This window comes from Lipophrys pholis, assembly GCF_963383615.2.
Source record: "Lipophrys pholis genome assembly, chromosome: 11".
Classification (NCBI taxonomy): Eukaryota; Metazoa; Chordata; class Actinopteri; order Blenniiformes; family Blenniidae; genus Lipophrys; species Lipophrys pholis.
The window spans coordinates 2,099,410-2,112,228 of NC_137631.1; the positions used below are offsets into that span (position 1 = coordinate 2,099,410).

At 49.9% G+C, this 12,819-nt stretch overlaps 1 protein-coding gene across 3 annotated transcripts; it reads left to right on the top strand.

Moving 5' to 3' along the window:
- The first annotated feature begins 907 nt into the window (after positions 1 to 907).
- Positions 908 to 8,717, top strand: LOC308117049 (uncharacterized protein). Of its 3 annotated transcripts, XM_080475658.1 has the most exons (5): positions 1,913 to 2,707; positions 3,192 to 3,272; positions 3,832 to 3,980; positions 6,126 to 6,319; positions 7,187 to 8,703. In XM_080475658.1, exons 4-5 carry the CDS (start codon positions 6,146 to 6,148, stop codon positions 8,060 to 8,062), a joined length of 1,050 nt encoding a protein of 349 aa, XP_080331784.1. In that variant the 5' UTR covers positions 1,913 to 2,707; positions 3,192 to 3,272; positions 3,832 to 3,980; positions 6,126 to 6,145; the 3' UTR covers positions 8,063 to 8,703. The 3 variants fall into 3 exon arrangements, with proteins under 3 accessions (XP_080331782.1, XP_080331783.1, XP_080331784.1); XM_080475656.1 differs by lacking the exon at positions 3,832 to 3,980 and having other exon boundaries at positions 908 to 2,707; XM_080475657.1 differs by lacking the exons at positions 3,192 to 3,272; positions 3,832 to 3,980 and having other exon boundaries at positions 908 to 2,707; positions 7,187 to 8,717.
- Positions 8,718 to 12,819: the final 4,102 nt, after the last annotated feature.

Genomic DNA, 12,819 nt, shown 5'->3' on the forward strand with positions numbered 1-12,819 from the left:
TGAAGACCTAAACACTAATCAATCCACTTCTATCCTGGTCAAACACACAATCACAGCAGCTGAACCTGGAAGTGGAGAGAACCGGAGTTCAGGGAGAACATGGAGAACATGGAGAACATGGAGAACATGCAGTTACATCTATCCTCATGGTCGGACCTTCTGCTGGCGTTCTGTGTAAAAGCCACCATTCTGTGAAGAACATCAAAGATCTGAATGGACGGAGAGAGAAGAGGAGGAGGAGAGGAAGAGATGAGTAGAGGGGAGGAGGGGAGAGGAGATGAGGAAGAGGGGGAGAGGAGAGGAGTGTGTGTGTGTGTGAGTGTGAGTGAGTGAGTGTGTGTGTGAGCGTGTGAGAGTGTGTATGTGAGTGTGTGTGTGTGTGTGAGTGAGAGTGTGTGTGTGAGAGTGTGTGTGTGTGTGTGTGTGTGTGTGTGTGAGTGTGTGTGAGTGAGAGTGTGTGTGTGAGAGAGTGTGTGTGTGTGTGTGTGTGTGAGTGTGTATGTGAGTGTGTGTGTGTGTGTGTGAGAGTGAGAGTGTGTGTGTGAGAGTGTGTGTGTGTGTGTGTGTGTGTGAGAGTGTGTATGTGTGTGAGTGTGTATGTGAGTGTGTGTGTGTGTGAGTGAGAGTGTGTGTGTGAGAGTGTGTGTGTGTGTGTGTGTGTGTGAGTATGAGTGAGTGTGTGTGTGTGTGTGTGAGTATGAGTGAGTGTGCTCAGCGAGGCAGCACTGAAACAGAACTTGTGTACTCGCAGTACAAAGCTGCTCTTATTTTGGCTCAATTCTCATGAGATAGTTTTCTTCGTTGCCGTTAATATTTCATGAGAAACATTGTGGAAGTTAAAACACACGTCAGTATTCACATGATCGTACCTGATAAATCATGTCGGAGCCATTTTATGTTTCATATGAGTTTATTGTTTCTTTCTGTTTTCTGTGTGTGCTCCCGTTTACCTGTGCAGGTTTCATGGCCGTCCACCAGGTGGCGCTCGGGTGAGGTGGAGGTTTAAATCCTCCAGGTGTCGCTTGCCAGGCTTGCAGGGCCGTGTCAGGGAGACCGGTCCGGGGGGAGTGACAGAGGAAAGGTTAACTGTTATAGGAACTCCGTCGTGGGCTTGTGGATATCAATAGAAGGATTGTCATGTGAAAAGACCAAACTGCTCCTTGGACTCTGATCCTTGTTTCCACTGAACGTGTCAACACAGCTTTAAGAGTTCACTGAAAAATAATCACATAATGACAATAAAACATTTCACACATTAACTCATACTCTAAGACTCTTTATATATTATCCACGATCTGCTTTTTAGGTACCAAACCTTTTGAGATATTGATCACATTTCTTTCCAGGAGTAACTCATGACAATGTACACGAGCATTTTTATAAAATGGGTTCACTTCTGTGTCTATTTAATTGCTTTAATTTGGAAAGAAAATGCTTTTCAAGCCTTTTACATAATAAAATTTGAGTTACAAACACACGGGATGCTTTTCCTCACGTATCGTATCGGTACACAGCACCCTGTGTATCTGATCAAAACGATCAGCGCTTCCTCGTGGCCCACTGAATTCCACTTCATGTGCATAAATAGAGCTGCACTGGATTAAAGACAAAAGCTCCCATCGTAATCAATTCCTGTGAGGATAATCAACCTCCAGTCTGATAGCGGGGCTGTTGTGACCCAAGTGTAGCCTGACGGCCTGGTGATCATATCCAATAAAATCATATTTATCGTATTGCCTATTGCAGAAAACCCTAACTTTACTCCAATGGACTGATCACTAGAAGCGTAAGTGTGAAAAATAAGCTTTATTGAGTGTTACTTAGCCTGCGAGCCTGAACCCAGGGTTATTTTCCCCCTCCACCTGACGCGGTGGACTCGGCTCCTTTCGGCTCCGCTCGCGATCGCCCGCGCGGTGCTGATGCTGCTGCGGTGGGCTCGGTTCCACTCGGCTGCACTCGGCTCGGCAGGGGGTCGTGATCGCGTCCGCGGTGCTGATGCTGCTGCTGCGGCTGGGCTGGCGGAGCTGGTCTGTGTCCAGCCAGCTCTCCAGCGGAGCCCCGAGTGGTTTTAATCCGGTTCGTGTTGCTTGACAGCGACTTTGCGCCGCGTCGTGCTGCGGTTCACTCACGGCGTGAAGGATGTGCAAAGCAGCGGCGGCCGGCTCGTTAGCATCCCGTCCAGCGTCCGGCACACAGCCTGCTGACATCCGTCCCCGGTTCCATTCGTCATGTTAGGCAGAGTTACTGCTCCACCAGCTCGGGTCTCCAGCTGCTTTGCGTCCCCGCTAGAAGTAATAACTTGACGCCTCCAGCAGCTCGACACCATGAGTCGCTCACAGTGAGTGAGCCCGCTGTTAGCCCGCCGTTAGCGGTTAACCGAGTTAGCCCGCTGTTAGCGGCTAACCGAGTTAGCCCGCTATTAGCCCGCCTTTAGCGGCTAACCGAGTTAGCCGGCTGTTAGCTCGCCGTCAGCGGCTAACCGAGTTAGCCCGCTGTTAGCTCGCCGTCAGCGGCTAACCCCCGGCTGTTCCAGCGAGCTGCTGCAGACATTGTGTCGGATGGAGCTGAGGCGCTGCTCGGCCTGCAGAAGATGATGGGCCGCCTCCACCGCGGATCTGTGCCTCTGAGTGCAGGAGGCGGATCATGGACTCCGAGGAATACCCGAGTGCTCACAGACTTCTGGCCCAGAAGAGGAACGGAAGGCTCGGTAAGACCTGCTGTGAACAATGTTCATGTTTTAATCCTACTTGTTCACTTGGTTGTTTCTCTCTTGTTATAAGCACCGAGAACTGACTGTTGTATGTGGTGCTGTATAAATAAAGTTGAATTGATTTGAATTGGAATCCTGGAAGCCTTGCAGGAGCTCGGATCAACATGTGAAGAGGTTTTGGACTGTAGATCTGCCATGGAGGCTGGACCCCCCACATGCAGGACCAGGACCCCCCCTAGGACTTAAGACCCCCCAAGATTGAGACCCTTTCGGACTGAGACCCTCTAGGACTAAGACCCCCAAGGACCATGACTCTCCAGGACTGAGACCCCTCGGGACTGAGACCCTCCAAGACCAGGACCCCCCCAGGAATGAGACACTCTAGGACAGGACCTCTAGGACCAGGACCCTCTGGGACTGAGCCAGTAGGACAGATCAGGTGGTCTCCAGCACTTCTCACCAGGTGCTCTGTCCTCCACAGGTGTAGTGAAAACTCTGGCCAGCCTGTTGACCAGCCCCAGCTCGCTGCAGGTCCAGTCCCTTGCCCATCACCAATGTGCTGGTAGGTCCACTTTACTCAGTCGTACCAGGGCCTGAAGCTGAGCCGGGGCCACGGGGCCCCTGAAACTGACCTAGAGATGGTGTCGATCCGATCCGGTATCAGGTTCCGATACCAGCGTAATTCACAGATCAGACATTTCTGATCCAGGAGCCTCGTCCTATGGAGGTGTTTTTGGTGAAAAAAGTTTGTGTGCTTGTAAAAGTGAATTTGTAGTTGTGTACCGTGAGTTGTGTACCTGTAGAATTCTTTTCTCTACACAAATACAACGCCACACTTACAAGTCACAACTTCTTAATTACAGGAGCACAAATCCTGTTTTAGTCACAGATTTAAAAAAACTGTCATGCTGATATTTTTCCTCCAATTGTTGCAGTACATCTGGTGAAAAACATATTTGTGCTCCTGTATCGAGGTGAAGTTCTTCCACACGAGTCACAGATTATTTTCTTGAACTACAAATCAAACATCGCGGCTCTCTGCTGAGACATCTGGTGGAAAAGACCTGTGGTTCAGTCGGTGGAGAAAAAGGCGGTGCTTATGAGATTGACTGATTTCACAGCCAATCACAGGAGAGGGATTGCTGCCCCACAGCCAATCAGAGTTGGTCTGTATTGAGGCTGACAAGCAAAGTTCCTGCTGCTCCGGATCGGAATCATCTTCATTATTAATTGAATGAACAAGAGCAGAGATATTTCAGCAACTTTCAAGGTATGTTGTCTTTTTATCCACATTAATAAATTAACTCATTCATTCATTCATTCCTTTGCTTTGCTAACCCTCAAGGGGAGGGAGGAAGAGACGCTGAACCGGCTTTCTGAACTCTACAGTGAACACTGTACAAAAAATAAAAATAATGTGTGGGAACGATATAAGTTGTTCCCTGAAGTTAATAATACAAGGGAAGGAGGGAAGCTCCGCTATGAGACGCTCCACAGAACTTCTTTATAATGAAGCCAGACTTTAGGTTCCTCAGGAACTACTAAACAAACTACAAACTACTGTAAATAAAAACTTGGAGTTTTTAGAGCTAAAATGAGCCTTTTAATGGCTTCATGTGAAAGAGAACTTTAATCAGTGTTTACCTAGGTTACCATGGAAACGGCTGTAGAGCAGCGTTCTATCATTCTACACCTCCATTCCTCCATGTTGAAGCTTTTGATTCAGACACGTCCAGAAATAAAGTGAAAGCAGCAGAAAGTCACTATGGAATGTTGGAATGGTGAAAAATAAGACCCAAACTCATTTACGTTATTATTATTATTTTACTCTATGTCCACTCCGGGGCTCCGGACTAAAACAAGACGGACGTGAAACAACAGCAATAGAGCGACGAGGAGACTCAATGTTTATATCCGAGGTTCAGGCCAGACTTACATTGGTGGAATCGGTGACTGTGGCAGTAGAGCATGCCACCGTCGGGTTCCCCCACAGAGACGCAGAGTCAAGAGTCCCCAAAACCATTTTTATTAAAGTAAATCAAAACGTTTGCAAAATCGCTCACCAATTCTGCACACAGGCTTTTCAGCCGGTCCTCCACCTGTCACTCCCTCCTTTATGGGCAGAGATGTGAGGCAGCACACCTGATTCCTATCAGGGCTTAATCACCTCTCTGCCACATACCCCCATTGTCCAAATTTAGGCCTACGGCCTCACCAACTCCCCCCTCCAGGGGGTGGGGTGGGACATTAGGAGTCAGCCCTGCTCTGGAGGCCGGTTACAGGGGTGGCCCCGCTCCAGTTTAGCCCGGGGGAGGGGATGCCGTACGCTGTGGTCTCCGCCCCCCTGGTCTGGGCCGCCGCCTTTGCCGCCCCCCTGTTCTGAGCCAGTTTCGCCGCCCGCCTCGTCAAGGCCACTGCCTTCGCCACCACTGCCCGCCTCGTCTGGGCCGCTGTCGCCTCCACCCACCTCGTGGTCGTCTGTCTGGTCTGCACCTTCGCCCACCTGGTCTGAGCCTTCGCTGCCGCCCTCGTGGACTCGGCTACTGCCTCCGCCCACCGGCTGGACTCCGCCCTCCCGGACTCAGCAGCCGCAGCCCCCGCCGTCGCCGCAGCTGTTCTTGTGGACCGCCTCTGCACTGTCCAGTCGCCTTTGCCCGCGGAGCCGGGACCTGCCTGGCGGTTTTCCCCCCAGAGAAGGTCTGTTGGCTCACCGCCACCACCATTCCGGCCTTTGGCGAAGTGCGCCCTCCTCCGCGGAGCCCGGATCGGCCACGCCGCACTTGGCGCCCGCCCTTCCTCCCCTTCCGGGGCGCCTGAACTGTCCTCCGGCGCGTTTCCCCACCGGGACAGCAGCGCACCGAGGAGGCATCCCTGCTTCTCTTTCTGCCGCACAAGCACCTCCATCAGCTCCTGGCTCTGCTGGGCCTGCTCCCACTGAAGCTGGATGAAGCCAACGAGCACTTGTGCCAGTGCCTCCTCCGCTGTCCTCTGGGGAGCCGCTGCTCCCGGGGCGCTCCTCTGCGCTCTGTGGGTTCGACGGGGAGCCAGTGTGGCCGTCGAGCATGCCACTGCCGGGTTTCCCCACAGAGTCACGGACTCAGGAGTTTTCCGAACCATTGTTTTATTAAAGTAAATCATAACATTTGCAAAATCTCACACCAAGTCTGCAGACAGGCATTTCAGCCTGTCCTCCGCCTGTCACTCCCGTGTCCATGACGGTCCTCATTAAGACATGTGAAACTTGAGAATGAATTGAAGGGAAATGGGTTCAGATGTTTGAGAAAAAAATTTTCTTCTAGCTTTTTTCGTAGTTTTTCTTTTTCGTCGTTGCTCTCCTCACTCTGGAGTATTAGCATCCAGCCCCCTGACGGAAAGCGCTGATGCAGTGGGAGATGATGACTTGCTTTGTGTCCAGGTTCCTGTCCCAACCTCGCCATGAGTAGGAGCGAGCACGCCGACCCCCGGCCCGGCCCCCGGCCCCCCGTGGCCCTCACCCCCCAACTGCCCCCCCGAGCCCACCGGCCCCTCTGTGTGTCGGTGTCATCCGACAGCAGCGGACGCTTCAAGGCCCTGGAGACGCAGGAGTGGAAGAACAACCTCAAAGCCCAGGTACTGATCACACGCTGTAGGGTGGGGCGAGAGTTCAGGGTTAGGGTTCAGGTCCTGAAGATGGAGGCTGCAGGATCCAGTCGACACTGTTCAGGTCCTGAAGGTGGAGGCTGCAGGATCCAGTCGACACTGTTCAGGTCCTGAAGGTGGAGGCTGCAGTGTGAACATATCAAGATGTTAGAACTGATCTTTGTCGTCTGTCTCAGGAAGCCCTCTGTAATAAAGCCTTATGGACGAGCAAAGCTCGCCGGGCTCAGGTTAACAGCCGCTGCTGGCCGGGTCAGTTTGTAACAGAAAAAGTGTGACGATTGCAGGGGTGCCTCAACGTAAACATTTATTGTTTTCCAGAAAGCCACACATCACCAAATAACCCTTTCCGGGTTTCTCACAGAAAAAAAAGTCAGGAAATAAATAACACTATTTATGAAATAAACAATAACCAAATAACCGTCTTTGGGTTCTTCACAGAAAAAAAAGTCCATGGAACATTAACTTCCTGTTAATCTTAACAGGGAAACGTTCAGCCCTAAAGTTTTGATATCTTTCAAACCAAACCTTCTTAGAAAGCAAAAATGTAGGTATGTATAGAATATAACAGCAAAAAACATACAGTCTTGATTTTTATTTAGCGACTCTAAAAAATAATTTCCCCCCTAAAAATGGGTGATCCTATATTTTTGTCAGGCGCTGTATATGAAAAAGAAATATCAAAACGCGTCTCTGGTATAGTTCAGGGGGCCGGGCCAAATGGGGCCGTAGTTTGGGGACCACTGCTCTAAAGTATAAATGTTCCTGTGTTGGGGCAGCGGTCGTCGCTTCAGATGAAGCTGCCGGAGTCACCTCGTGGTGTGTGCTGCTGTGTTTCAGATGGAGCAGGCTCACAGTGCCGGCGCCGCCAGCAGCACCGGCTCTCTGGAGCGAGCGTCCCTGTTCTGTGCCGCGGCGTCCACCGCGGCGTCCGGCTCGGGCCTGTCCAGCCCGATGGAGATCCTCAACAAGAGCAAGTCGTCCAGCCGCTTCTCCCTCTTCTCGCCGCCCTGGAACAGCAGCTCAGAGTCCGACTCCAACCCGCCGTCGCGCTCCGGCTCCAAGAAGCTACGTAACTACAGCCGGCGGGCCGCCACGGGGCCGGCAGGGGCCCGCGGCCCCGACACGCCCGAGCCCAGACCCGGCGAACACTTCCATTACTCAGAGCCCGTCATTTCCAAGGTGACGGACTACATCTACGTGGGGAACCTGAACGCGGCCTACAACGGGCGCACGCTGTGCCGCAACAACATCGACAGCATCATCGACATGAGCGGCGTGGCGGGCGAGGCTGGCCCCACGCTGAGCCTCATCCCCTGCACCTGCTCCCGCGGCGCCCGGCACAGCTGGTCCCGCCTCAAGGTGGACATCGGCGACGTGCCGGACGTGCTGGGCGATGGCCCGGCGCTGAAGCAGCGCTGCTTTGAGGACATCAACGAGTGCATCAACGCCTCGGCTGAGAAGAGGAAGCGCGTGCTGGTGCACTGCCGGGACGGCTACTCACTGGCGCCCACCTGCATCATCCAGTACCTGATGGTGAAGCAGAACATGAGGCTGATGGCTGCCTACGAGCTGTTGCGCGCCAAGTACCCAGTCAACATCCGCGAGTGCCACCAGAACGTCCTGGTGAGCCTGGAGCAAGCGCTGCGGCCCGGCGGCGGCGTGGACCCCGAGTGTTTCAAACAGGCCCTCTCCCGCAAGGTGGCCTGGACCTGAGTCTGCTCCGCCCCCAGCTCCGCCCCCAGCTCCGCCTGGTTAGCCAGCGGACAGCCCCGCCCTGTAAATGTGACCACGCCCCCCCGGCGGGACGCGGTGGACGTCACCGTATTGTAACGGCGTGCTCGTGTTGGCTGTACAGTCCATTAGTCCTGCTTCAGTTCTGTGCCACGCCGTCGTGTTGCTGTTCTTTATCAGGGGAATCCTGGCGGCCTCTCAGGAGATTATTGATGTCATACCAGTGCACAGGGGAGATTACTTTCCATTACTTTCGATTACTTTAGATCAGTCTGCAGCCTTATTGCTCTTCACCACACAGCATGGGCCATTTTAGATCCAAACAGTTCCTCCGACGTGGGCAGATTGTCGGGTGGAGCCCCGGGCAGCGGCGCCGTGCGCTGCTCCGTCCACGCAGCCCTGAGATCAGGGCTCTGCAACCTCTGGCAACTAAAGACCCGTTTCTGTGGCTTTTCAGCCAATCGAATTTAACTGCAGCCACAAAACATGTTTAACCTTTGAAAGGAGGCTGATGCGGCTCCATTGAAGGTGGTGTTGCACAAATAAAAAAACAAGAACTGCATCTTTTGCTGCATTTATGCAGTTTAATTGTGATTCATAATGTCAAATTAAATTTTTTTATTGTTTTTATCTGTTTCACCCTTTTTGTCAGCATTTTTTTTGATAATTTTGACATTTTAGATTTGTTTGTTCTTCATTTCAGGTTTATTTTATTTTTATTTTTTTACATTTCTTATGGTTTTAGCTGGTCATCCCATTTTAGTTGTGCCTTTTTTTCAAAGCCCCTTTTTAGCCCAGAGTACTTTTGAAAATGGCTCTGATGTGTAAATGAAAGGAAAATAACCGTACAAACTTTATTTAGGTATGATTTAGTGAAAGCTTCCTCGAGCGGCTGAGGAGCTGCAGGTTGCGGAGCCCTGAGTTAGATGAACATTAATCATCTCCAAGTTCTTCCAGCAGGGAAACACTCTGACCCTCCAGGCGAGCATTTCTTTCTTTATGTGAGTGTCCAGGTGGAATAAGTCCGCCCCTTCCCTCCAGCGAAGCTCCAGAGCTTCACACTTCAAGCTTCTTTAAACGCATGCTCGTCCAGTGCACCAGGAAATCCACAAGTTACCAACCAGAGAATTCCCATTTCCCACGTCCAGGACAAGACCCGACTGGATCAATGAACCGTGTTGACTTTGAGCACCAAGCGGTGCCTTTTAACCCTTTAACTTCCTGCTCTGCCTCTTGGCAGCTAATTCTGATTCGCTGTTTTAAAACGTCAGCTGATTGGATGTTTGCTGCAACTGGAGTTTTTGCTTGAAGGGTCCGAGTGTCGGTACCGTACCGAATCTTGTCCAGTAGACAGATTTCTAGTTTTAAGAGTCTCAGTCTGAAAGTATAGAACATATTTACAACAAAATAGAATAAAAATACTTTTCTTAATACCAGAAGGAAACTGTTATTTTCGGAGTGTGAAGAAGAGTCCAGGAGCCTCATCTATAAAGCTGCTTACGCGCAAGACAGGTCCTGAAAGATACGTACGCCACTTCTCATGGAAAGGTTGTGATCTATAAAAATTTACTTTGAGGGAGGATGTTGGTACCGGTACCACAACTTAGAACCTTGAGCAGCACATTCTGGAGACGGAGAACCTAGTGGTGGTGGTGGTGGTGGTGAGGTGGAGAATTGAAGCAGGTTCATCTCATACATTTATTATCTTCAATTATCAGACTTATTGATCCACTTAATCATAAACAGCCGAGCTGCAGAGTTCTAGATGTTTCTTTAGTGGAACGTTACTGCTGAATCAGCAGAACCATGTTCATATGTCAAACTTTAATCTTCAAATGATCCAGAGGATCTAGAACTGATTGATTATCAATGATAGAGGATAGAACTGATTGATTATCAATGATAGAGGATAGAACTGATTGATTATTAATGATAGAGGATAGAACTGATTGATTATCAACTGTGACAATAGTGTACCAATCAGTGTAATTCCAGAGTAAACACATAAATAGTGAGTTAACAGTCGTGAGTAGAGCTGCAGTGTGGATGTTCCAGTGTAAAAACTGATTCTGTCCTCAGGAGGACACTGACTGTCTGTCTCCAGTCTCTGGGGACGTCTGTTCTGTTCCAGCTGCTTTTATTAGGATTTACAGCTTTAAGGTACAAATGTACTAAACTGTATGTTCACGGTAACAAAGTGAGTCTCTGGGAAAGTCTCATGTAAGAAAAACTGCAGTTGAGATGATTTACCACTGTTACATGTAAAATAAAGAAACTATAGATTTTATATTGTTTATTTTATTATTATACAGACGTGATACAGTTTAGTATATTTTTACATTATGGCTGTAAATCCTGATAAAAGCCGCTCGCGGTACGGTCATGAGCTCTGGAAGCACTACCACCCTCCTCCTCCACCCTCCTCCATCACTATTTCTCTCTCTGTAAATAAAATATTGACGAGGCACTTTGCCTTGACCATTTATGGTAGGAAGTGGGCGTGTTGAGGGGCGGGGCCTGAACTGTCACCTTCCAGGTGGACTGGATCTAGAGAAGGAAAGTGGGTGCAGATGTGCGTGCGCACCGGTTAGTAGATCCAATTGTTTTTTTGGGCTCAGGAACATTTTTAGTCAGAATCCTAGGAATGTTTTATAGATGAGGCCTCTGGTCAGGGTGAACCAGTCCTCTAGTGTCCGTCTACAGGCACTGATCTGGTTCAAGACGTCTGGGTATAATTTAGAGTCCATGTTGCCTTTAAAGGAGTCGTCAGCTGGTGTCCTCACGTCTCCTTTAAATCCTCTTTAAATCAATTCTTAACATTTATTATTAAAACTAATCCAACATGGAGCTTCTGACCCTGCTTCATACCAACTTCCTCTCTGAGAGTCCAGGAGACATTCTGACCGGCACCATGTGAGGCTGCTGATTGGCTGCAGGAGCTGGACCATTGATAGCATAGCACAGCGGTAGCATGGCAGTCCTTTTCTCATGAAAAATAAAACTGAAAACTGACGGTGGAGTGTCTCCAAACCTCCAGCCTCAGAGCAACACACCTGGAGGATTTGAAATGAAACACGGGGGCGTTTGTGGATCACATTTCAATATTTATACTAGTCACGTTAGCGGTTAGCTCTGGCAAACCGCTAACGTGTGCTGAAGAAAATCTTTCCTTTGGTAACCTCCAATGAGGCTGTGGACGTCCTTCATCACAGGATTGGAGTCAATCTAATAACAAGGCTAACTACTAGCTGTGGCTAACCGCTAAATTTACCCGAGGTGGTTGCTGATATCAGCCTCCTGCGTTGATGACAATCTAAATCTCCAGTTTTGGGGTGGCTCCCCCTTTTGGGCGATTCTGGTTTGAACAAAGAGCCCAAAAGAAAAAAAAAACTGAGCTGCTTTCAAACTCCAGACTCTCGGTTTCCTCTGAGGTTAAACACCAAGAATCAAGTTTTAACCAAGAAACAAGGGGTTAACGGTGACGAGTCCGTTACTGAGGTTTGTTCACTGAGAGGATGTTAAAGGGTTAAAGAAGTCAACCACGGTGTGGGGACCAGCTACCAGGTCTTCTCTCTCAGAGACTCTCCACTGGGTTCCCGTTCAGCTTCTCCAGTCCCGATCCGACGCCATTCACATGTTTTTCACTCGGAGGAGGAACGGCTCTTCTGGAGTTGGACGTCCCGGTTCCATCGGAGTGCAGGTAGAAGCTTCCGGACACCATTCCACCTTGCCTCTGTCGGGCCAACACACCCGAACGCTTCCCTCCCGCCTGCAGTTGCAGTGACGGAAACATTGGATGTGGAGATTTTCTCTGTCAGGACGTACCTGAGGACCAGGAAGTGAGGACGTGTTGCCGTCCACTGAGTGCAGACCAAACCTTTGTACACGCGGAGTGTTGTGTTTGAAGCATGACTTGGTGCCGTGTCCTCGGTGAGGAAGAGGTACAGCCGCTTCCGGTGTTCTGAGGTGGCGCTGCACAGTTAGCATTAGCGTGACGGGCAGCTCTCCTCGGCATTAGCACAGGAGCCGCTGGACTGAGCGATTGAGGGTCAGGAGTTTGCACTAGTCACAGGGTTGCTAACGATGAGATGTGTGTTTCTTCTGTGCTGAGATGCGACCGTTGCTACGGTAACGGTGAAACCAATCGCTCGCTTGCTTCAATGACATGTCGCTTATGGGAACGTAGTTTTGGAACAAGTCTCGCGGTGCTGATCTTAGTTCCGAGCCGCATGGGAGCAGCAGTTCTGTGAAAACTGTGAAACTAACCCCGAGTTTACTGAATCTGTTAACATCTGGAGACGGATGGTTTTAACTGGTAAATAAATGGATTCTAATTCAATATCATCATAAGCTAATGAGGCTAACAGCTAACCTCATGCATGTCATCAGAAATAAACCGTGAATATCTCAAAGAGCCTGTCATCTCCAATTCAAAATCTCAAAACTCTTTTTACACCAAAGTAGAATCATGTCACTGAAGGGCCTGGACACTTTTCAACTTTACGTTGTGTGTTGAGACCCGGAGGTGAGAACAGCCTGAGCTTTAGTGCCCGCCTCGCAGACATTTAAAATGTGTTGCTTCTTCAAATTGTTCTTACCACGGAAAACAATCCGGAACATTTTGAACTCACCTCTTCACACAGTTTACTCTCGTTTGGATTCTGTTTCATTCCTCCCCAATTGGGAGTGGCAGTAAAGGACTAAACCCAGTTGTTAGGCCTGGTGGACGCGTTGGCATC

Bases quoted from the DNA above. Each gene is read 5' to 3' on its own strand.
- LOC308117049 (XM_080475656.1), top strand. From the start codon at position 2,644: ATGGACTCCGAGGAATACCCGAGTGCTCACAGACTTCTGGCCCAGAAG. The intron at 2,708-3,191 runs GTAAGACCTGCT...TGTCCTCCACAG, and splicing joins GAAGAGGAACGGAAGGCTCG to GTGTAGTGAAAACTCTGGCC. The intron at 6,320-7,186 runs GTACTGATCACA...GCTGTGTTTCAG, and splicing joins AGAACAACCTCAAAGCCCAG to ATGGAGCAGGCTCACAGTGC.